At 35.6% G+C, this 25097-nt stretch overlaps 1 protein-coding gene across 1 annotated transcript in view; it reads right to left on the reverse strand.

The window, feature by feature from the left end:
- DPP4 (dipeptidyl peptidase 4) overlaps window positions 1-25097 on the reverse strand; it is a 68405-nt gene that overhangs the window by 38115 nt on the left and 5193 nt on the right. The window contains exons 3-12 of the mRNA XM_039360049.1: window positions 20951-21037; window positions 19612-19703; window positions 19426-19500; window positions 16384-16436; window positions 16227-16299; window positions 15138-15258; window positions 8416-8576; window positions 5904-6007; window positions 4486-4612; window positions 3514-3558 (exon numbers count right to left, since the gene is read on the reverse strand). Of these exons, the coding sequence (XP_039215983.1) occupies window positions 3514-3558; window positions 4486-4612; window positions 5904-6007; window positions 8416-8576; window positions 15138-15258; window positions 16227-16299; window positions 16384-16436; window positions 19426-19500; window positions 19612-19703; window positions 20951-21037 (938 nt within the window). The remainder of the gene's footprint in view (window positions 1-3513; window positions 3559-4485; window positions 4613-5903; window positions 6008-8415; window positions 8577-15137; window positions 15259-16226; window positions 16300-16383; window positions 16437-19425; window positions 19501-19611; window positions 19704-20950; window positions 21038-25097) is intronic.

Genomic DNA, 25097 nt, shown 5'->3' on the forward strand with positions numbered 1-25097 from the left:
CAGCGAGATGCAGGCAGCACACAAAACCACGCCCTGTCCAGTCCACGGAAAAACCTCTCTCCATGTAACCCAGTGTTTCTCAACTTTGACCATTTTAAGGCATGTGGACTTCAACTCCCAGAATTCCACAGCCAGCACTGCTGGCTGTGGAATTCTGGGAGTTGAAGTCCACATGCCTTAAAATGGTCAAGGTTGAGAAACACTGATGTAACCGGTCCCTGGTGCCCAAAAGGTTGGGGACCTCTGTTCTAAAAGGTTCTTCACCTGTCACTCCCTTAACCATAATCTCTGAAGGATAGGCTCCATTGTCTTACAGCCATCTGATCAGTAAAAAGTAAAAAATTTCTAGAATGCAACATAAAAAGGTTTTGTAGAATAAACACATGACTAGGGTTTAGTCTTTTTCCTTCCCTTGGGAAGACAGTTCAATTACAAATGAATTATATGTAATTACAAATAATATATAAGTTTGAATAATAACAATAAATATATAATCAACAAAATCACATCATATTTTTAAAAAATGACTCAAAAATATATTTTTGATCTCAGGAATGGGAAGATTTTTTCAAGGTGCATATCAACTCCTAAGAAATAAATAAAGAAAAGAAAATCTTGAACTCAATCTGATATTGTGCAAAACGTCCAAATGTCCACTAAAATGGAAGTAAGAGAGAATGAGACTTTTAATACAGAAAGACAAAATAAATTAAATTCTAACACAATATCTATTGGGGGCAGTTCTCTATCTCAAAGAAATAAGTTGAATCCTGAAACGAAGTCCTATTATTTTCTCCTTACATAATATCCCGCTTCTTAAGGTAATTCTAGTTGTTTATCAGAATATTCAAACTCAGATGTTCTTTGGCATTCAGAGTGGTGTGCAGGCTACAGGGTTAGGATGTTCGAAACAACATTAAAATAATTTCTCTCTTATTTTTCATTTCATTTAGCACTTGATATTCTTTACCAAGAGAATAATTGTTAGGGTTTCAAGTTGATATGGTCACATGAAGACCTCTTTCTGCTTTCTTTTTTACTTAAACTGGCTCAACAAAATATGAATTGGGGAAATTAGTACTGCCGACAGCCACTGACATCTTCTTGTTCAACCAGAGTTGTAAATAAACTTCTCAATTGAAACTGGTTTTGTATTTGTCTCCTCTTGACACATCTATATCACATAGCTTGAATGGCTTAATCATCCATACAGCAATCTTCAAATTGATTAGCTCACCAAACCGAGTCAGTGTGCCAATTCTTAGCACATGTAATTTACCTTCAAGTGTCTCTATGTCAGCAGTTTCAAGTTTGTCTTTAAGAAAACTTTTAGGAATTGACTGATTTTTTTTTTCCTGGAAGACATTTTGCCTGAGAAAAACTATTTTGTTGATAAATGCAGAGAATATTTTTGCAATCAGTGTCACTATCTTATTTGAAGTTTAATCTCATTAAATATTCCAACTGAGTAAAAACCATCTTTTTTTCACGCTTCATAATTTACTGCAGACAACAAATTTATTTCAGTACAGTAGAACTCTGAATACCCATTTGAATAATTCCACAAAACATGTCAAGCAATTGCTTTTAAAAACCCATTAACATCCTCATAAAATCACCAGTGAACAAATTGCTCACTGTTATCTTCTCAGAATTGTTGGAACAATAGTTCATTCTTAGAATTGGTTTTGTTCTTATTTATTGCATTCAGCAACAATATTTAGTGTGTCATATAAACGTAAACTTAAATACTTGGTAAAGAGATGAATTACAAGTGAATAAAAAATATTTTGGAACACCTTTCTTCAAAAATGCCACACTATTATTGTTGTAATACATCTATCAGTATTCAACTGGGGGGGGGGTGGCAATATACATATATGTGTTTTTGTCTTTTTTTAATGCACATTTTTAAATGTTTTGTTTAGGTTTTTTTGTCTTTCTGAAAAAAAAAATTGAAGTTTTTTTCTTGTAAAGAATAAGCATTCTAGTATCCATTTCCATCAGCTGACTAGTATTGATGGGAGTTGGAGAGGTAGCTCAACAAAACCAAGAGAGATCCATGTCCATCCAAATTATTTTATTCCTGGCTCTACCCATTTTTTATTCTATCTCAATCTAATTTTCAGGGAAAGTTAAAACAAAAGAGGTTCCAGGTAATGTGTCTTATAGAGTAATGGGATACCTTATACTTTCTTGCTGCAACCGACATATAAACATATGCTGCAACCGACATATGAACATATAAACCAGGGGTCTTCAAACTTATTCCTTTTATGACTTCTGGACTTCAACTCCCAGAATTCTTCAGCCAGGCACGCTGGCTGAGGAATTCTGGGAGTTGAAGTCCACAAGTCATAAAAGGGCCAAGTTTGAAGACCCCTGATATAAACCATAGTGGAACAAGCATGACAATAATGTTAACCTATTCTTTTCTTTTCAGTAGATTTATACTCCTTCATTTTTTCTTTCCTTTCTTTTTGCTTAACTGTTCACACCACACACAATCTGCTTATCATGTTACTTCCTGAGATTTTATCATGTAGAGCTAAAATGTGTTAGGTATATTAAGGTCTTTCTTTTCTGATTAGGCTTGACAGCAGAAGATACTAACTTCCATTATTTTTGCAGGGCAGATCTATATTTGATGCTTTTTTAAAAAAATCATGACTCTTTTAAGCAAACGAGGAAAGAAAAAAAGCATTATTCTTATATATAGATCTAGTGATGTTATTGTACAACTCCTTGTTCCTATAAACGTGTTCTCCTTTTAGGGACAGAACCTTGCAATCTACTGACAATATAGTAGATTTACAACTGTTCATTTTACAACCAATTTACAACCATTTTTTTTAGTGACCATTCAAAGTTACAACAGCACTGAAATAAGTGACTTATGACCGGTTTCACACTTACAACTGTTGCAGAAATGTGAGAGAGACATAGGTCCCATATTATATCTGTAAAGTATAACAAAGACTATAAAAAAGACTTTGTTATAGTCTTAATTAAAAAGTTGAGAAACCAGTGTATTTCTCATATTGGGGGGTGGGACTATAATTGCAATTCTAAATGGCCTTGGAAAAAATCCAAAATCCCCAAAAATCCAAAACTTTTCACTTGGAAAAAAAATAGTTATTAAGAAGAGCTAACTTTCTATCTGTATATTAAACTATATATTACAAAGCAGTAACTTACACTATTGTCCAGGTAGTTTGTTGGCAAGCGCTTTTAATCACTTACTTAACTACTCAATCAGCTGTTTTCCTGCCCTGAAACTCAAATATACACCCTTTTCTAATGTTGTTCCAAGCTTGTCTTTATCTCACTAATACGGGGTTGGAACCTGGCAAGGAAGGAAAGGATTTAGATGTGATAGAAAACAGCTAGCAGGTACAATGAAATGCTTCCTTTCCTCATGGTAAGGTATCTTTTTAGCCATGTTCTCTCTGTAGGAAAGGATGCTTGGCCACCATGCAACCTGTAAGTTGATTCTTAAATCACTGAACTTACTCTGCCAACCCAGCCAGTTTTACTTTCTTCAAGATGCTCTCTTTCCTGAAAAAAAAAGGAAAGATTTTCATTGTTTTCATAACCTCTATCTGTTAATTAACTCTTCTCTCTTTCAATGCCAATATTTACAAAATTTTCTGTAAATCGATGCCTTTTTTTAATTGATGGATTGATTCTCTACCTAGTTCCCAAGACTTAGGGAATTACAATACAGAAACAAAAACAGTAAGGACATAAAATCTACCCAAATAAATATTAGCAACCCGATTATCTTAAAAACAGCATTGTAAAAGATAATCACCACCAAATGCCTGTTTTAAACAGAGTCATCAGTTTTGCATGAATGGGCCATTAAACTAACACTCTGAATTCAACTCAGAAATCTATTCGTATCCAATGAAGCAACCAGAGAATCAGGGTTATGACAGGGTTACCTGCTAATATCCTGGCCACTACCAACCACAGTTTCCAAGCTATTTTCAAAAATAGGCCCATGCAGAGCATGTCTACGGGATAAGGGTGAGAGATTCTGCTGTCAGACTTCACGGTCCAGGTAAGGCTACACTGGCAACCAGCGTAAGTTGCTGATTACTGTGGAAATCTGCCTCTAGAAGAGAATATTTGTAGCTCAGGGCTGAACTGTGGGGTTCTTGATACTTTCTGAGCTTGGTTGTTTTCTTGCAGGTATTTCATTAGTAGGTATCATCAGGTAGTAACTGTGATTATATTAGCTAGTTGGGTAATGAAACATCTGTAAGAAAACAATGAAGCTCAGAGAGCACTAAGGACCCCTCAAATCTGCCTCTCCCATTCCTAAATCACACAATGTTTCCCCAAGCATCCCTCCACCAACTCCATTATTTATCCCATCTACCAAGCCCTGCCCACTAACAACCAGAAGGATGCCACGGTCTGCTTGCACTGTTGAAACAATCTTCCCCCTTCAACGTCTACAATCCATCTCCACTGTACCTTTGGGCAGTGCCATGCGCCGCTATAGTCACAGATGGTGAGCACAGAAAAGTTTTGAATCCTTCTCAGCCACTGCACGCAAATTCTTTCATCAGTCACCCACGTTACAGCACTCAAGTAGTGGTCCCTGGAGGTTAATAACAAAGAGACTGCTCAGCATCTGTCTGTATAGGTTCACTTGAATTCTATACCTAAATGTTTATCATGTATATGCCATTCAACATTCAACATACTATTACTGTTACAATATGTACTATACAGGTAGTCCTCGACTTACAGTAGTTCATTTAGTGACCCTTCCAAGTTACAACAGCACAGAAAAAAGTGACATGACCATTTTTCACACTTATGACTGTTGCAAAATCCCCATAGTCGCCTGATCAAAATTCAGATGCTTGGCAACTGTTTCATATTTATGACGACTGCAGTGTCCTGGGGACAGGTGATCAGCTCTTGTGATCTTCTGACAAACAAAGTCAATGGGGAAGCCAGATTCATTTAACAACTGTGCTACTAACTTAATACCTGCAGTGATTCATTTAACCACTGTGGCAAGAAAGGTTGTAAAATGGAGCAAAGCTCACTTAACAAATATTTCACTTAGCAACATAATTTTTGGGCTTAATTGTGTTTGCAACTTGAGGACTACCTGTACAAATAAAATTCAAATTTTAGTTCTATAGAATAGAACTAAACTACAGATTTTGGAAACATTCCATGACTAGAAATGGAGGATCACAGGCTAGAACAAGATAAGATAAAGAATATAAACTAAAAACTGATGCCATGAATCACAGAATATAAAAAATGGAAGTGTAGCTTGGAAAGCTGAGATTTATCTGCAAATAATTCTTTTGACTTCTTTCAACCTAGCTAATAGACACGAAGGATCCTCCCTCTCTTCCTGTGCACGTGTGCATGTATGTGTGTGTGTATATGAGTAAGAGAGAGTATGTTTATATTAGTATTTGTATATATGTCTCTGTGTTTACAGAATACCTTTAAATATAGAAGCTGATGTGACTCATCCTGGCTTATGTAGAGTTCTGACATTGCCTATAATATCCTTTATATTTTACAACACCAAATACGCACCTACCCAAATTATGTTACTACGATATAAAAAGAGTTTTACAGTGTTTTAGTTTGGGCAATTATATGTATATCCTACTATTTGCAACCCAGAATCTTCTTGGAGTTGGGCAGTTTTAATAAATATGATTAAAAAAAAGAATGACTGATCCAGCTGAATACATATTGAAAAAAAGTCAAGTATTAATAAATGACTGAATCCACAGGATTTTTAATGCAATAAATGAATGTTTTTTAAAATCTTATATTATTATTCAATAATTATAAAATAATAACAATAATAAACTACAACACTCATCAGAACAAAACATATTACTTGGACTTACCCTGATATTATACTAGATGGTGCAACAATTTCCGAGATATTTTTTGGGGAAAGGGATAGAATATCCAAAACAAATAGTCTTATTGTTGGATTTATAGCACCTGCCTGGATAAAATTAAAACATCGTAAAACAGATTCTGTCCAAATGGCAATGTTAATTAGAAAATTACAAAGTAATTAGCTTTTAAAGCTCAACATGAAATATGAGAAAATTATGTATATATAGTTTTTAAAAATTATTTTGTGTTTTATAGATGTTCATTGCTAAAAATCTGAAAGCTATACTAAAGATTTAGTTCAATACATCTAAAAATAATGTAATTTTTCTGTCTGTAAAAACAGTCAGTTCAGGAGACGTTATGATCACCGACATTTTGTGAACAATTATTCTTTTAGAGATCAGTGTAACTCCTCATCACATGACTTAGTAAACATTTCTATTATAGAAGACAATTTTCTATTTTCTATTAAGACTAAAAACACACATGGTCCTCTGAAGATGCTGCACAATTATCTTCTTAATCACCCTCCTCAAAAAGGATATTGGGCAGTGTTGATCGCTTCCTTAAGAGGTAAAGGGACAATCCCCTCACTCAAAGAAAAATTCACCACTATTAGGATCACTCACATGGCATATCCCAGGAGAAGCACAGATCTAAAAAGGCTTAGCTCATGCCCATGTCAAATTTCTGATGTCTAGCAGGTTCCAACCATTCCCAGATAACTGGGCAAGATTCACCCTGGGCATTTCCTCTGGACCTGCAAGAAGGCTAGCGTCAAACTGCAAGTGAATCTAAGATGGTGAGCAAATTCCTTCATCCATCCCTGCCAAAGTTTCCTGGCGCCCCCTTACACAAGAGGTAAGCAGGGGATGAAATAGGGCTACAGATGGCAATCTGCAGATGCATTAAGAGTGTAAAAATACTGCTGCTTTGCCACCTTACTGCTACATGATAGATCTTAATAGTGACTCTAGCCCATGTTCAGTCAAGTTCATACTCTGTTGAGTGTAGTGTCACTCTACATGTTTCTTCTCCCATTTCATCTCCCTCAACTTCTCTGTAAAATATAGGGAATGCAATCCAAACCAAAGTCTCAGCTGCCCCCTTATTCCAAGCAACAACCAAGATTTCAGATCAACCATCCAGCAGACCAGGAGAGACAACTCTAGGCTCCCTCTGAAATTTCTCCAGCTCCATCAGTTGCCGGGGGTGGGGAACCAATGTAATAAGTCCAGACTCCTTGCAGTGGATAGCGGCACCAGAGAGTCTTATAATAATTAGGTCATGATCTGACCATGACAAGGAGGACACCAACAGCTCTGTTTGTACTTTCTATTGAAAAGTATGTTGTGTCCCCAAATTTAATTGAAGCACTGATCAGGGGAATGATTAATCATCTTCCTCCTACATTAAAATTCAATGAAAATTCCTCTCAGAACTACTCTTGATCTTTGATCAATAACTGCTCCCTCTTGGAACAAACCATAACTTTCATCTTGATGATGGAAGCAATCAGGACCAAGTGAATCAATCACAAGCATGCATAGAAATCAATTTAATTTTAACCCGTAACAATTTTATTGAGTTTCTGGCTTCCAAAAATAACTTTACGATACGTCAAACATTTTTAGTTACATGATTCTGAGAAATAAAGAGAGCAACATACGTCCAGATTCATGTCCCATTAGGGATTTTAAGAAATTCCATCAAAGGTTCTGCTGAAAGTGAACATGGGTGACCTACTTCAGAAGTCCCATGCCAAGGAGACTGACAGCAGGAAGCCATTACTATTCATTCTACTCCAGAAAAGAAGTTACATTTACTTTCTAAAATGCATGACAAGCTGGGACATTTTTCCCCCTTTGCTGAGCCACTGAAAATCCTACCATGCTTAAAAAAATACTACACTCTCTATATTGAGGCTTCTTCCCCATCACTTCCTCGACTAGCAATGGAATATTACAGCCACGTGAACAGTCTATGGAGCATCAGAGAAAACGCCTCTGCAGAGACCCTGGAAGTATTGAGTTCTAAAGTTTGACGAAACTGAAACCAAGTATAGATCCACTGCATACATTTTTTTAAAAAAACCAGAACAATTCACTTCTGCCCTGGCAAATATATCAGCCTGGAAATCTGTCTTCCAAAACAGAAATGAATGTAACCTAGCCCACTCATCCCTTTTCATGGAAGAGCTAATAGCCCTTAGTCCCTTATTTGCTATGCAACCCGTGAGTTGAAGTGTTCCTTTTTCCATTGATCATCTAAGTGCTCTTCAACAAATCATTTTAGAAACTTAAATATTCCACAGCCTTCAATTGCTTTCATTTCCTGTTTCCCTAGAGATAATACAATACTTCAGAGCTGCCAGATGCTATTGACTTAAGTCACAGTAATCACAGCAAGCTGTTGAGGAGAGACAGACAATATTTTTGTTAACAGCAAATGATTAAATGTGACTATTCTCTTAATCAAACCACTCAACAATTATGTTTAATAAATAACACAGACCTTAGGATATGGGATTTTAACGGTCTTTGGATATTGCAGTGTATCTTCTGAATAAAACGAATACTCCATAACAGGAACCTCCGTGTCATTAATTTCTGCAAACGCCAAAAAACTGCCATTTGGAGACCACCACAGAGCAGAATGAGTGCCAAACATTTCCTCTGAAAAAGATTCAAATGTGTTCTTTTGAAGCAATAGTTACTAAGATGGCTTTTTCCCCTGAAACATTGTTCATAATAACTTGTAAGTATAATTTCAGATGGAACTTCAGTTCCTGAAATTCAGCTTACTTGCAATGTTTTGCAACCAAAACCATAAGTCAACTCTCAGAAATGCCTTTTTATAGAAATATGGCGCTATAGAAATATTCTGTTATAAAAATCTGGCTGTAATAATGATGCAAATTCCAGTATTTTGATTTATCTTAGATTTCAATATTATGGATAATTGTTTCTTGTTTACAGTATAACATTTTCAAATGTATCATCTATAATGAACAATAATTAAATGCAAAGAAACATAACTTTCCAATTATGTACCCAAACTTAATATTCATCTGGAAGAAAATATAAAAGTACAAATTAAACATTCACTGAATATTTTATGTCCCAAAAAAGGCACTTTAATAAGTGCAATTACTATGGGCGATTTGAGGTGCATTTGAGATGATAATAAAAATTTTAATGTTAAAGAGTTCCCACTTTCTTTATGAAGAGAAGTATGTTTATACAGCATGCCCTGGAAATTTAAATAAAAAAGGGGTAATCATCTGGCGGCCATACAAAAGAACACAAGCTCCGATTTCTGTGGTATTTGTATCACAGGGGCTGTAATTGGGTTTCATGTGGGGTTTTCTTATATTTCCCCTCCTGGACAATTGTGGGGAGAGCATTAAATCAAACCAGATAAAGCTCTCCTGAATTTAGGAATTGGGATATAGGTTTAGGGCACTAAACTTTTGTTTATCTGCAATTATATTATGAGAGAAAGCAGCAATTTCTACATGACCTTCTATATTTAAGATCCTTTGCCTTAGTATGGATCTAACCTGATCTAACTCTTAAAGTTAAGATGGCATTACTGGAGAAATCATAATGGCTCAGTTTCTTTGGGATAGCTGTTTCCCAGGAAGGTTTGTAGTTGTCTGCCGATATTACATGGGTCAATCCACTAGGATTGTGGTGTAGTTTTAAGCAGTAGATAAAGATATTGATCAGACAATAGATTTAAGTTTACTAACTCCTATTTCTCACTGAAGTACTGATTTGGAATACAGCAGGTAACCTGGAAGATACTTAGAAATTTTGTTTGAATCCTTTCTGTGGTGATCATGCTCTTTGGTCCTATTTGAGCCCTGTATAGCAACTATGCTTGGACTATAGCTAAAAACAACTTAACTGCAGCAGAGGAACTTGCTCCTCTGGAAAAATAATAAGTTTGTAAACTGAGGCAGATCTCTGTTCACTGTGGGATACATAGTCCAGACAGGCTTTTCTGTTTCCTGAAGGTTGAAAAAACTATTTCTAGATATTTAAAAATCACAACCTGCTCAATGGAATGCCCATCTAAGTTCCAGTTTCTCTGTTTGGGTGTTTAGAAAAAGTAAAAATCCTACTCTTGGTATAATTTATTATTATCTCTCCCTCAGTACAATAATCATAAGTGATCTCAAAGCTCTTTTAAAACCAATGGAAGTTAATGACAGAATTACTACATCATCAGCATACAATAATAAATTGACATATCTTTGGATTAATATGGGGGGGATGAAAAGTAGAGTTACTTAAGTAAATAACTAATAAATTTATATTTATTTTATATTTCACATTTTTGAACTGTCTACCTCCCTCAGAGAGGTTCTCAGCTCTGGGGGAGAGAATCTGCCACCGGGCAGGGAAACGGTAGAGAAGCCTCTTTTACTGAAGCCCACCAGTCAAAGTTCTTTAACTGATGGGGTCTGCTGCACATCTGCCCTTGACTGGTCGATGTAATGGGAGGAAGATGGTTGTGAAGATAGTATGGAACCATAAAGTAGCTGAATAAAATGATACACATTCTTGTCTAACCTCCTTCCTTATGGGCGTTTTCTTTGTGACCAGTTCTTGATTATTGCACTTGATCTTCAATCTTGTATTCTATGGGATCCTTGGTGCTCTCTGAGTTTGGTTGTTTCCTTGCAGATGTTTCATTACCAAACTAAATAACATTATGTTTCATTACCTAGTTTAGCAATGAAACCTCTGCAAGAAAACAACTAAGCTCAGAGAGCACCAAGGACTCTACCGTTCAGCCATTAGCTACAAATATTCTCTTCTAATCTTGTATTTTCATGCAGACTTTTATCAATTGTGGCATTTTTTTAATTTATGCAAAAGTTTAGTTTTAGATACTGTATCAAAAACTGACCTGAAATCAATAAAAGTTGTATACAGATATTGTTCTGAGTTGTGGGTATACTTTTCTACTAGTTGGTATGGCATTAAGGTATGCTCTAATAAGGATCGTCCTGCTTGTCCCTCAAAATATTTTTAGATTCAAGCAAATCAATTAGTTTCTCCTGTAAATGTTTGTGTGGTGAGTCCCCCAGACGCTTCCCCAGTTATCTCTCCAGATGTCTGCTTGGAGGAAGATGAACCAGTTTCACAAATGTCTGGAGGGAAGCTGGTTAATAGCTCCAAGCAGCCATCTGAGAGGGATTTGGCTCAAGCACAGCTGCAGCAAGACAGCCCTGAGGCTTCAGGGCAAGAAAGCATGCAGCTGCAGCCAGTCAGTGAGGAAGAGAAACTGCCTTCTGCACCTGATACAAGAACATGTAGGACAGAGAAAAGGCAGGAGCAGAGAAGGCCAGCCAGATTACTCATGAGGAGAAAGCCTTGCCCTTCTTGATGGGCTGCACTGGAAGCTGGCTATTAAGCCCAGCAGACAAATGGAGGTGATGCTGGGAATGTTTGTTTCCTAGCTGTGTGTTTTCTGGTCATTGTGATTCCTGCCTCACTTTGGATTGACACTATGCCTTGACTTGGATTGTAACTTGTGAGCTCTGGACTTTTCTTGGCTTGTGAACCCTCTTGTATTGTGAATTTAATTTTGCCTGGTGGGTTTATTTTAATTGGGAAACTTTCAAGTGCCTTGTGGACTCATTGGCCATTGCTCTGTGGACTAGCATTGGTCTGCTTTGGCGGGACTTAATTGGGACAGTTCTGGGTTTTTGATGACGGGAACTGCTAGGGAATATTAATAAACCAACTAAACCATGGTTATGTGTATGAGTAAGTGGGACAGCATACTTTGGCATATATTTTGCTGATCTGACTTAGCAAACTGATTTGGCAATAGTTTATAGGATCATTTCTTTTGCCCTTCTTATATACTGATATTAGAACAGTCAAGTTCTAATCCTTTGGTATCATGGCCGGATGACCTATTGCTGTGAAAATGAAGCTAGCACTGGGACCCACCATTCCAAAGAATTTTTATTACTTCATACATAATAAAATCTGAGCCTGGTTTAAATTGTCTAATTATATTTCTGATCACTGAACATGAGACCAGAGTCCAATGGGGAAGAGAAGTCACATCTAAAGCTAAGTCTCATGAGGAATGCTCTGCTTGGGTAATAAAGGGTAACATACACTGGCTGGTATATGCAGTGAAAAGCTATCAGTCTTACTGGAAAAAGATGGGGCCACCAGTAGGTGGCAAGGTTTTTCACACTGGCAGCCACAATCAAGGTTGCCAGGATACCCAAATAGCACTCCTTTTTTTGATAGAATAATTGTTCATTCTGTTTTTTTAAATTCCACATATTGCATTTCTTCTTCTTTATGTATCTCTTGGGAATTAATAAGGTAAGAATAAATAAGAAGCTTTTACTTATGATTTGCCTTAGCTTGTTGTTAAATCCTAACTTAAATTATATTGTACAATTAAGCCAGGATCATTTGATTCTGTTACTCCATTACAGAGCAAATGTTAAATTGACAGCTGAAAAACCCTTTGAAATAATTAAAGAATGTGTGATCTAGTATATTCCAGAACTGGAATATTTATTTATTTGTTAAACTTGTATTCTAGCCATCTTGCCTAGAATACTATCACAATTCTAACATAAAAGAAATATAAAACAATTACTAAGAATTCCTCCATTAATTTTTGAACATTAAAAATACATTTTGTATTTGTTGACCCCTTTAGGGATCAACATTTAGCAAAGGATATTCAACTATTCTGCAAATATCCTTTGGGTAATCTTTGTGATTTAAAAAACAGCTTTTGATTCTGTCCCTGGAGACAGACGGTGGAAGAGTTAGAAAACCTTTCCATTAATTTACAGCTGTTGCTATTAAGATATAACATGAAAATACTTTAATGCAGCTTAGATATCTTAATTCAGCAGGGATTAAGCAAAGCTATGCACTGCCTTTCCTTCTGTTTAACTTCTATAAAACATCATAATAAGCTACTAATTATAAAAAATAGAATGGGTAAGGCAATAATCATCATTTAGTATGTGGGTGATGTGCCAATTCTCTCAACAAATTCAAGTGTTCCTGCCACTTTCTGTGGGGCAGAACACCTAACAGGAAATCATCAGAAAAAAATAAAACAAGATGATGAGTTTTTTGCAAGAGACCTTGAAGAACAAACAGGAATGAGTAATTAATGGAATGCAACACTTTAGTTCAATCCTTTAAATAGGAATGTTTCGTTTTCTGATTCTTGGTCTAGACATGTTAGATATGCCACACAATTGCGTTAGTGCTATCCTGAACTTCCTGTCTATTAAAGATGCCCTGAAAGTATTCAGACCCAAAGTAACTTGCAATTCTCTAAATTTTAGGCACCTACAAATTGTCAAGTCTGAATTTAGAAAATAAACTTTTAAGGTGCCATGCTGTTTACTTTCTTATTTATTACATCTGGAGTGATCCATCAAGACCAGAACCAGCTATTGTATATTGTTTAAATATAGTGGCTTAAATTAACATTTTCAAAAAAAATCTTTTGCATTTTTAGTTTTTCAGAATTATTTCAATTCATTAATCCATCATTAAAAGTCATCTTGTTCTGTCCATTTCTCATGAAATTAAGAACAGAAAAAATATTACACCCAATTGTTCATATAATCTTCAACTAGGAGGCTATATGCACAACTGGATGTGCTTTTCTCTGAACTTGACTTCATGGGAGAAGGTCAGAGCCAGAGGATCTTTAAAATGAAATGTAAAAGCAGCTCTTTAGGAACAACATGGTAGAATGTCTATTGCTAGCTATTTATTTAATACACAAAGTTTCCATCTGTATTCAATGTTTTATCCTTGGTGTTAGTGGTTGGGGATATTGACAGTATCCCTGTATGATCAGTATGCTTGGCCACATAAGCTAGAAGTGGAATTTTGCCCTGATGATTTAATCTAGTTTGGTAATAAAATGTCTGCAAGAAAATAACCAAGCTCAGAGAGTACCAAGGACCTCCACAGTTTAACCCTGAGCTATAAATATTTTCTTCTATTGCTAGAAGTAGAATCAATCCTCATAAATTATGATACTCATTCTATGAAATGTTTTGGCCAATTTATGTGGATTATTTCACAGAAAATTTAGAAGGAAGCATATTTCACTCAAAAAATTGGCAACAATGTTAAATTTTATCTCTTGACTATGTATGTGCAATGCAAACTATGAATAATGTTGTAATAGTAATAACACTGTATTCCACTGTATTCAGCTGTGGTGAGGATGCAATCTTAGAGAAAGAGGGCAAAGTAAAAATGTATCTATAACCACTATCAATAAGATTGGAAGCTGCTTCTTTAATCATCTTTCTTTCCTTTTCCTTTTTTCACTATTTATTATTCTTATTATTATCTTTGTTTCCTTTTATGATTTTACATTGTTAAACAATTCTTTAATAAAATGGTATTAAGAGTTCAGCTGTGGTTTATCATAAATACGTTTCTTTTTGTCACCTATTTTAATTGCAATAATTCTGTCTGATTCTGGATTGTGTTGTTGTTGTTATCCCAGAAAAAAAAAACCAAGATGAAGAGAGTGATTTTCTACTGCCTGGAAGCATATATTTCTGAATCTCTACCTATCAACTGTGGTTGAATGAAAGAGAAAAGAGGAGGAGATAAAATATGAGACTAAGCCTTGTTTAATATATCCACCTAGGCCAGGGGTAGGCAACTTCGGCTCTTTTATGACTCGTGGCTCAGGAATTCTGGGAGTTGAAGTCCAAGTGTCATAAAAGAGCCAAGGTTGCCTACTCCTGATTCCTAGGCCAATCCATAGTTATTACCAAAACACAGCTATTACCAAATAAAGCCAAGACGTATTTTATAAGCTATTTGGAAGGGCACTTCCTCAAATAAGGAACAAACTGTGCTGGATTTGCTGCTTTGAACACTGAGGCAGCCATATTTCTGAAAGGTATCAACACTCTTAAGGCTCTTTCTTGGTCATTTGAGGCCACATCAACCCTGTCCAGATAACACGTTCACTGGGATTGTTTTTGAAGCAAAGTGTCTTCTCAGAATGATTAAAAGAGGGTTTTGAAAGCTAAAAAGAGTTATGTGATTCAAAGATGGAAGGTGCCTCTCCCCCGCTTCGTTCCAAGCAGTGGATTCAGAAGAAACTTTACATAAACCTATATTATTTCTGTATATATGGCAGTTAAGTTGCTCTTAAGGGTTTTTTTTTCCCCTTTCAAAGATAGTTACCTTCATACACCCAGTCTGCTAATCCATTTAAGATTTTATTTTCGGCTCCATTCTCAGTGATTTGAACAGGACTGGCATTTGGTGTTGTTTTCACATAAACATTATTACAGTAAACATAAGCCTGCCATAAACAAACATTACAGTATTTACCATCAGAAAAAGATTTTATAACCTTTTCTTTATATCAAACAAATTACGTTTACTTTCATTTGCTGTATTTCTACACATCGGCTCTAAAGTGGAGATTTTTTTTTTAATGCTGTAAGATTCTTCTCACCCATCTAAATACAGGAAATTGAATTTCTTTTACTCTTTGTTATTTTAAGAATAAAGAAAAAAAATCAAAACGGTTCACAATAAAGATCTAGAATGTTGCATTTTGTCTAATTAATCCTGAGAACTCTTAACATTGTTTTGTCCAATTTCCTCTATATTAAAATATTGGTTTTCTTTCTATTAATTTCTTGCATTTGCCTCTTAAGTATTATGAAATAACTTTGCAGCATGATGTTTAGCTATAAGATTCCATATTTCCAAGATCAGGTCTCTTCTTCCCTCTCCTTCTATTACCCATTCAACCAGCTGTTGGTGGATTTTTTTCTGTCAATATTTCATACCATTGAGAGCTAAACCACATGATAAATATTTAGCATGCAACTATCTTACCATTTTTTTAAACCTAAAAAGTTCATGAATTAAAGCCCAGTTCAAATCAAGTTCACTCTGACTAAGTTGGAAATCAGGTTTATGCTTTCACAAATTGTTGATTTTTTTTAAAAATGTGTATGTGTTGACTTTTAGAATAAGGAGCCAAAAGAAAATTAAGCTCCCCACCCAAGTGGCCTCACTTTGAACTGGACCTTTATGCATTTACTATAAAGATAAATATATATGGCACCAGTTATCTGTATATTTAATGTTTAAACTGGTTGAATGTATAGAAGTCCTTATTCTGGAACCTTCCCCCCTTCCCCCCGCCAAGTTTTCCAGAAATTTCTGTTGCATTTATGGTGCAGTTTTGATTATAGAAATAGTGCATAGGAATACCTGTTACAATTAAGGAAGCAAAACCCTATATATTTTACTAACCAGTTTGTGTCCAACAGGTGACCATGATATATATTGAATATTTTTAGGAAGTGGGTTCTCAGTTATTTTGGTTCTATGAAGGAAACATAAAGAAAAATATAAATATAATACAATATAAGCTATTGAAACATCAAGAAAAGACAATACAGTTACTGACCTCTTAATTAGATCATAGATATGGTATGATGCAGTGTATGAGTACCTCCACACCTGCAAAAGTAATACTTATATTTAAAGAAAAACAGTTAAGAAAACAAGAGTATAGTTCAAAGTTAGTATTATTTTTAAAAAAAGTCCTGTTTGCGTCAATTTTATCCATATCACATTTAATGATCATAAGATTGTGATAAACAAAATTCAACTTTAATCAGACCTCCTGATACCTTCTAGAAATAAAGACTTCAAATAATATCAGTCTTGTGTATAGCTAAAATATAGCATATAATATTCAGCTATACTGCTAAACTATAATTTCTTATGACATAAAAAAATCTTCAATATTAAATGTTGTCTTTTCCATTACCACGAACACATTGAGAGCATTTCTACACTACTCTGGTCCCTTTTACCAGTTCTCCACAAAGCAATGTGTAGCTAAATCACAACTACATTTTTTGTCAGTTTTGGAATTCTGATAACAGGCAGCCAGTCAGTGCTAATTTTTAACCTACCAAAAGGATCAGTGATATGAAATGAGTAGCACTCTTTCCCAAATTACCACACATCTCAGAATAGGAAAAAAAATCTTCTTATTTCAAGTTTACATAAAAGGCAAACAAATAGTTACCATTCCTACACACCAAAATCTTATTTTTCAGCCTCTGTTTGTGACCCAATTTGGAGAATATTATGGACAGTTACTGGGACGAGGAGCTGGTTACAAAGTGCTGTTCCTTCGTTGCATTTAAAACATAAGTGAAAATATTAGGTGAAGGTGAGATGATAGCATGGTCAGCATTTCTCCACATTCTTCCCAACAGACAATGGTGATGGTGAATGGATTGGATCAGGTACCTCACCAGAATAACTTTGGGAGATTTGTGGATCTTTGTGGATTCCAACCAGCCATAGGCTAAGATTGTAGACATTTGTCCTTGCAGATCAAGAATTGAGTCAAATTCAGTGGTGGTCCAGTGGTACCTTAATACTCAACGGCTTTGAAACTCATCGAATTTGGTACTCAATGCATTTTGATGTGAAGATTTTGTCCTGATACTCATCGTTTGGTTGGTATTGAATGCACAAGCTAGACCTGTTGGTATCAGCTACATTGTGACTCACTATATTATTCCTTATGGGAAAAATTGCACCAAACAAATTAACAATGAGTACCGAGGTACCACCGTATCTGATTTTTTTTTCAAAGATGCGACTGCTGCAGTTGTGTAATGTTCTGGATTCAAAGAGGAAAATTTGGAGCATGCATGATGTACACCTTATATTTATCAGTGAGAAAAAGCTGCAGCTTTATCTGCAATGAAAAGGCACATATGATTTAAGAAGCAATTATGTACCGTATTTTCTGGCGTATAAGACGACTCGGCATATAAGACGACCCCCAACTTTGGAGACGATTTGCATGGTTAGAAAGTCGTCTTATATGCCGGAAACTACCGTATTTTCTGGAGTATAAGACGACTCAGCGTATAAGACGACCCCCGATTTCGGAGACGATTTGCATGCTTTAGAAAGTTGTCTTATACACCGGAAATTACAGTAGCTACACATATTCCAATCCATCTTTTTCCTTTTGAAACCAGATCACAGCACAATCCCAATATCCATGGCTTCGTGGAGTCATAGTGGTTGGAGTAAGGGAAATATATTCTCAGGTCCTGCTCACAGGCACAGGGTATTGAAATACTGGGTCAGAATTATGATTGAATTAAGTTCAGAAATCAGCAAATCAAAAATTTCAATTGAAGAGGAAATACATTCCTCAGCACTGCAGTCGTCCAAAAAGGGAAACCCAGCCCTGCTCCCTCTTCAAATAAAGCAATATATGGGTCAAGTTCAGAGTGTCTTCGTTATTTGCTTCATCTCCAATCACCAAGTCAGCCTTTGGAACCCTCAAAATCTCACTCGTTTTAATGTAAAATTATGAAAAATCACAGTTCATAATTGGCTTGTTTTCCTGATCTATAGATAAGGCTAAATACAGTTTATATAGTTGTGAACCTAAACCTCTAATTATTTCTAAAAAAATATTCCTCAGAGGAAAGCACTGTGTGGGGTATCTTTCACCCAACAAGGTGCCTTCACACAAGACTTTACCTAATTTCTATCATTCTACAGGGATAGCAGATGTGACAATCCTTCATTTATACTTATAATTTCAGCGTTCTTTGTACTTGTATCTTTAATATTTCTCCAGTACTTTTTTCTCTTCTCACTCTCATGCCCTAAAGTCTTATAAAACAACAAGGTACAGGCAGTCCTCAACATAGGACCAAAATTGAACCCAAAATTTTCATTGCTAAGCACAACAACTGTAAGGTAAATTTTGCCCATTTTATGACCTTTCTTATTACAGTTGTTGAGGGAATCACTGCAGTTATTAAGTTAGTAATGCAGATGTTAAGTGTGCTTTCCCAATGATTTTGCTTGTCAAAAAATCAGAAAAGGACACTGCAAGTGTCATAAATACTGTCCAGTTGCCAAGAGGCCAAATTTTGATCACATGACCATGAGCATGCTGCAAAAGGTCGTAAGTGTGGTAAAACAGTCATAACTCACTTTTTTCAGTGCTACTGTAACTTTGAATGGTCACTAAACAAATGGCTGTAAGTTGAGGACTACCTGTGCAGAGTAAGTAATTTGTTATTGTTCAGAAAAACTACTGTGTTAGTGGTCAAGAAGTTAGGAATCAATGAGAAATTGAATACAAGATAACTACTAAAATAAAATCATTGAAAAGAAATTGGTGCAGCGTGAAGAACTGGGTAGATTTTAATAACCACAAGGGGCCTTTCAAATCTTCACTATCTAAATGCCAAAGTGAATCCATACTGTAAAGCAAGGACTCCAAACTTGGCAATTTTAAGACTTGTGGACTTTTTAACTCCCAGAATTCCTCAACAGCCTGACTGAGAAATTCTGGGAGTTGAAATTCACAAGTCTTAATGTTGCCACGTTTGGAGACCCCTGTTCTAAAGCACTGAAACCATTTTTATCAATACAAATATACTAAGTTTCCTACCTTCTCATAACTGTATTGCAGAAGAGCAAATTTTCTGTCAGGTGATAATATTGCCTGAGAACTATTGAAACGGTCCTGTAGATAAAAGAAAATAAATTAGCAATAAAACACTCTGTGTAAGGAAGGAAATATTCAATACAGATCTCCTTTGAACTGATGAAGCAGTGTTTTTTTTAAAAAACGTACTAATGTGTCATTTGATAAGATTGTAGACTCTGTTCCATCATCGATGTTGTACAGAAAAACATTGTTCTGATTTGTGTAGACATACTCATGACCTAAAAAACAGAAGAGAGGAAAACATTTAGTGCCAATAAACAAAACCTTCTCTCTAAACAACACTCCCCCATCCAAACTCAATGAAATCCTGAATTATTTATTAAGTTCATTGTCATAACAATCTATTTATCATGTATGAATTCAAAGAAGTTAGAGAACACTTTATTTTTAAATTGACTATTATATGGTTGGAGAATAATCTACACAAATGAGTTCTGGCACCCCATGTTTATGATGTAGAACTTATGAAAAATGAAGTGGGGATGGTGGGGCAACAATGATTTCATTAGTTGGATAGAACACATCCCATCTACAGTGAAGGGAGTATTTAGAGATGCCAGCTTAGTCTATAACCATCATATACTGATTTATTTACAACATTTACACCCTAACAATAAGTTAAACACCAAGAACTGAGCTTATAATAATCAAAATTAAAATGTTAAAAGTCACCCTGCCCTTCACCCTGCCCCAGTTGGAACAGCTTGGTGGAACTGCCAGGTTTTCATTTCTTTCCAGAATGTTAAGCAGATGGATGCGACACAGATCTCAAGGGGGAGAGTGCTCCAAAGAATCACGAGAAAACCTGTCTCTAGGTTCTTCCTGCTTTCCCAATCATTCAGAGGGAACAGACCCATAACACCCCTTCCATAGTTAATCAAACAGTGCAGGAGTTGCTCAGACAGTTCTATTTGGAAGAGATGATCATATAGGTAGCCTGGACCAAAGCAATCCAAGGCTTCATAGATCAATACAGTACTCTGAATTTACTTGCGAACATATTGGTAAGTAATATACTGATTGCAGTATAGGGATTCCATTGTTGAAAGCAACTCTCAAATGCCAGAAACTACTACAATTTCTGGATAATCTTCAAACGCAGTCAGGTATATAAGAGTATATATATCACTGTTGCTAGGGCTTCTCACTGAAAAAGGGATACAGTAAAAATTGGATAAAAACTCATCACAAGGCTGTCAGGCCAATGAGAGGCAAAACAGTGTTCAATTTTCTCAAATATTTCTTAGATGAATTTAGCCATGTTAGCGATTGGTTAGCTGATCCACGACATAAAGCTTTTAACAAAGAATGTACGTTTTTGAATGTGTAAACAAATCTTGTGGAAACTGTGATGAATAATGCTCCCAAAGATTGTGTGGTTGGACACAACTCTCATGCTTTGTCCAACATACATTTGTAAAAAACGAAACAGCTCTGAGGCATTCCAAAAGCTTAGGATCATTACCTGACATCCACCGCAGATTATACGATTTGTACTGAAATTCATCACTCAGATAATCCTCTAAAGAAAATTTTCTACGGATATCGGAATCTGTTAACAAAAGAAGAAGAAAAAAGTAAGGTTCACCCTGAAGGATGTTATCACCCTATTCTAGTGGAATGGGACAACTCGCCATGGCTGACTCAGCACGGCCAATTCACCACAGGACAACTCACCACAACTAACTGGCCATGGGACAACTCGCCATGGGACAATTTAATAGTTCAATTTAATTATTTAAAATAATTAATTGCATCCTTTCTATTCTATTCCACAATTAATTGCATCCTTTGATTTTATTCCACAATTTCTTTGATATTAGTGTAACTCATGTTCCGCAGTAACACTGAATTATCTTTCTTCCATTTGATGTTTCTGAAATAATAAAGCATTTAATCTCTTTATCCTACTTTATCAATCTGAAGGTGGCTTTTCACTCAATTTCCTATGAGAGGCTTTGCTAAAAATTAGCAGCTTCATCAATTATATGGATCATCACCTCTTCCAGATGACTGTTACTTTATGAAAGTGTCGTTCTATATGTTATTTTTTTATATAGAATTTTTATTGATTTTTTCATACATCCAGTAGTACTTGTTCAACAAACGTGTTGTCTGAGTTTTACATTCACTAATACAAATTTAATTCCCTAATCCTTTATTCTTTTCTCTAGCCATTTATAAAATAAGTCCCAAGTTTGATAATATTTTGTTTCTTCTTTTTCTTTCAACCTCAAAGTAAAACTGTCTATATCCACACATTCTAAGGTTTTTTAATTATTTCTTCATCTGATGGTATTTCTTCATTTTTCCAGTATTGTGCAAATATAGTTCTTGCCACTGTTGTTGCATGTAAAATCAAATGTATGCTTTGTTTATCACTCTTTTCTGGGAATATACCTAATAAAAAAAGTTCAGATTTAAAATCTACATGTTTTCCCAACATCTTTTCTATCCAAGTATGTATTTTTATCCAATACCTCTTTGCTTTAGCATATGTCCACCAAACATGGTAATAAGTACCTGACTTGTGTTTACATTTCCAACATCTACCTGACACGGTTTTAAACACTTTTCCTAATCTTGTTGGTGGTAAGTACCATCTATAAAACATTTTATATAGGTTTTCTTTATAAGAAGTTGACATTGTCAAATTATAATTTCTTTCCCACAAGTTTTGCCATTTTCTAATTCTATATTATATCCAACATTTTTGCCCATGTTATCATTGTTTAACTTGTTCATTTTCCGTTTTCAAATTCAATAGAAAATTATATATTTTCTTAATTAATTTCTCCTCAGAGGTTAATAATGTCTTATCAAACAAGTACAGTTTAACATCTTTATCATATCTAACTTGCATCTGTAAGTATGCCCACCATGATAGATCAATGCCCTGATTTCTTTCTATATGTTAAATACATGCAAAACAGTGATATGATTGTTCTGCTTCCTACTTTAAGGGAATCAGGCATGGATGTATTCTGGCCCCATTTATTATTTAACATTTACATTAGTAACATTGTACAACTTTTGCCTTCTTCCACATTCATTTATGGCTATGCGTATACAGGTAGTCTTCAACGTACAATAGATCATTTAATGACTATTTTTCAACAGCATTGAAAAAAAAAATCCAGATGCTTGGCAACACTCATGTTTATGACTGTTGAAGTATCCTGGGTTCATGTGATCACCTTTTGTGACCTTCTGACAAGCAAAGTCAAAGAGGAAGCCAAATTCACTTAACAACCGTCTTTCTAACTTAACAACTGCAATGACTCACTTAACAACTGTGGCAAGAAAGGTTGTAAAATGGCCAAAACTCACTTAACAAATGACTCACTTAGCAACAGAAATTTTGGACTCAATTATGGTCATAAGTCAAGGACTACCTGTATGCACTATATCAGGGGTAAGCAACCTCGGCTCTTTTATGACTCATGGACTTCAACTCCCAGAATTCCCGAGTCAGCACAGCCTACCCCTGCACTATATTATAATGTCTTGAAGAAAAAGTTAGAAATCATTCCAAAACAGAGGGAACTGTTTTCTTCAAGTGCTGCATCACCAGTTTAGATAACTGAAAAATTAACGGAAACCAAATTGAATAGGTCACGTTTAAATGTCTTTAAATATCTAGGCATGTATTTCTTCCACTTTGTGAAATCACCAACTTCCGATTTCTCCATACAGGCACAAAACATTGAAATGGATTTAAGTCTTTGCATCATGGCTTCACTACTAGAGCATTCAAAAGTAAGTCCAATTGATATTAATAGGGTTAAAATTCTGATAACTAGACACAAGATTTCAGGCCTTATTGTCGGACTTCTGTGTGCTATACTTACCCATGTTATGTCCCTTATGTTAGCTGAATGTAGCAAAATGATATGAGGGTGTAATTTTCAAACTTGATCCTTGCTATGTGGCCACATGTCTTGCTTAAATTGTGCATTTTTCCTGTTATTTGTGCTAAAAACAATGGCACCATCTCCAAACAAGAAACCATATTTCACACTTAAAATTTAAGCAAACTATTGTAACAACTTTTGCCTGTCTTACAGTTTAGAGACCAAGCACTGAGCCATAGCAAGATTCATGTAAAACCAAAACTATCTAATAACTGCTTTTATTGTACCATGTTATTTATGCATGCATAAAATAAAAATTGCAGTATTATATTCTGCCTTTCTTCTATATTTTTATCTCTCAGTTTCAGTAATTTTTTTAAAAAACATAAAATCCAATTCTATTAAATGGACAAGAAAGAATACAACAAAATAAACAAGTATTGCAGAAAAAAAAAATGAGGAAGCCAGCTGTAGACATGAGCTCTGGGAAACAAGGTTGCCTATAAATTCAAAGCATCATGTACTGCAGGGGTCCACAACCCTTGGGCCATGGACCGGTACCGGGCCACGGCATGCCAGCAACCGGACCACAGAAAACAAGCAAAGCCCCATCTGAGGGATGCAGGCAGCACACAAAACCGCACCCCCTCTGGTCTGTGGAAAAACCTCTCTCCTTATAACCGGTCCCTGGTGCCCAAAAGGTTGGGGACCTCTAATGTACTGTATAGACAACGAAGTCCATGGCCTATTGGCATAATTAATTGTAACTCTACATTTTCTCCGAAGAAGTCTCTAAAGGTAGTCCTCAGCTTATGACCACAATCGGGGCTAGAATTTCAGTCACTAAGTGATGCAGTTATTAAGCAAGTCACCATGTGACAGGATCTGATTTTATGACCATTTTACCATGGTCATTAAGTGATTAACCATGATCCTTAAGCAAATCTGGCTTCTCCAATTGACTTTGCTTGTCAGAAGTCAGCTGGAAGCTCACAAATCATGATCACGATTACAAGATGCTACAACCATTATAAATGGAAATATCCAAATTGCAATCACATGACTTCAGAAGTGATACAATATGTTTTGTAACTTCAAGGATGGGTCATAGGTCATTATTTTTGAGGCCACTATAACTGTGATCTGTCATTAAACAGTCATAGGTCAAGGACTATCTGTAATTTTGGGAAAAGGGGAAGGAAAGAGAAGATGAATGGGACTGAACTGTCAGTATTCCGTCCTTGAACATATTCCAATCAATTACCATCCAGCTCAGGTTATTCTGTCACTAGCAGATTGTCAGTAGCAATGTACCACACAAATCTTTGCTTCCTTTCCTTGTATCAGAAGTCATTCAGATCACATATGCATTCAGAAACATCAGGAGTCATCAGTCATTAAAAAGAAGGCTTTGCATAATAAAAGTCCAAAGTTCAATTTCAGTATCTCAATAAAAAGTCTAATAAAATCTCCTATCTGAAAAGCTAGAAACTTTGACAGCTGATATATATATATATGGTAAATAAGATAAGATCCATATTCTCCAGAAGGCCTTACTAAGTGATATTGGTAAAGGCAGGGCTTTTTTTCTCATAGAATGCCCAGAACGGAGTTCCGGCACCTTTCTGGGATGTAATCTTGTAGGGTAGGCAAGGTGGGTTGTATGACGTGTGTGAGTTCCAGCGCCTTTTTTTTTTTTTTTTTTTTTTTACAAAAAAAGCACTGGGTAAAGGTAAAGGTCTCCCTATCCAGTCATGT

This window comes from Crotalus tigris, unplaced genomic scaffold, assembly GCF_016545835.1.
Source record: "Crotalus tigris isolate CLP2741 ecotype Arizona unplaced genomic scaffold, ASM1654583v1 scf7180000019151.395998, whole genome shotgun sequence".
Taxonomy (NCBI): domain Eukaryota; kingdom Metazoa; phylum Chordata; class Lepidosauria; order Squamata; family Viperidae; genus Crotalus; species Crotalus tigris.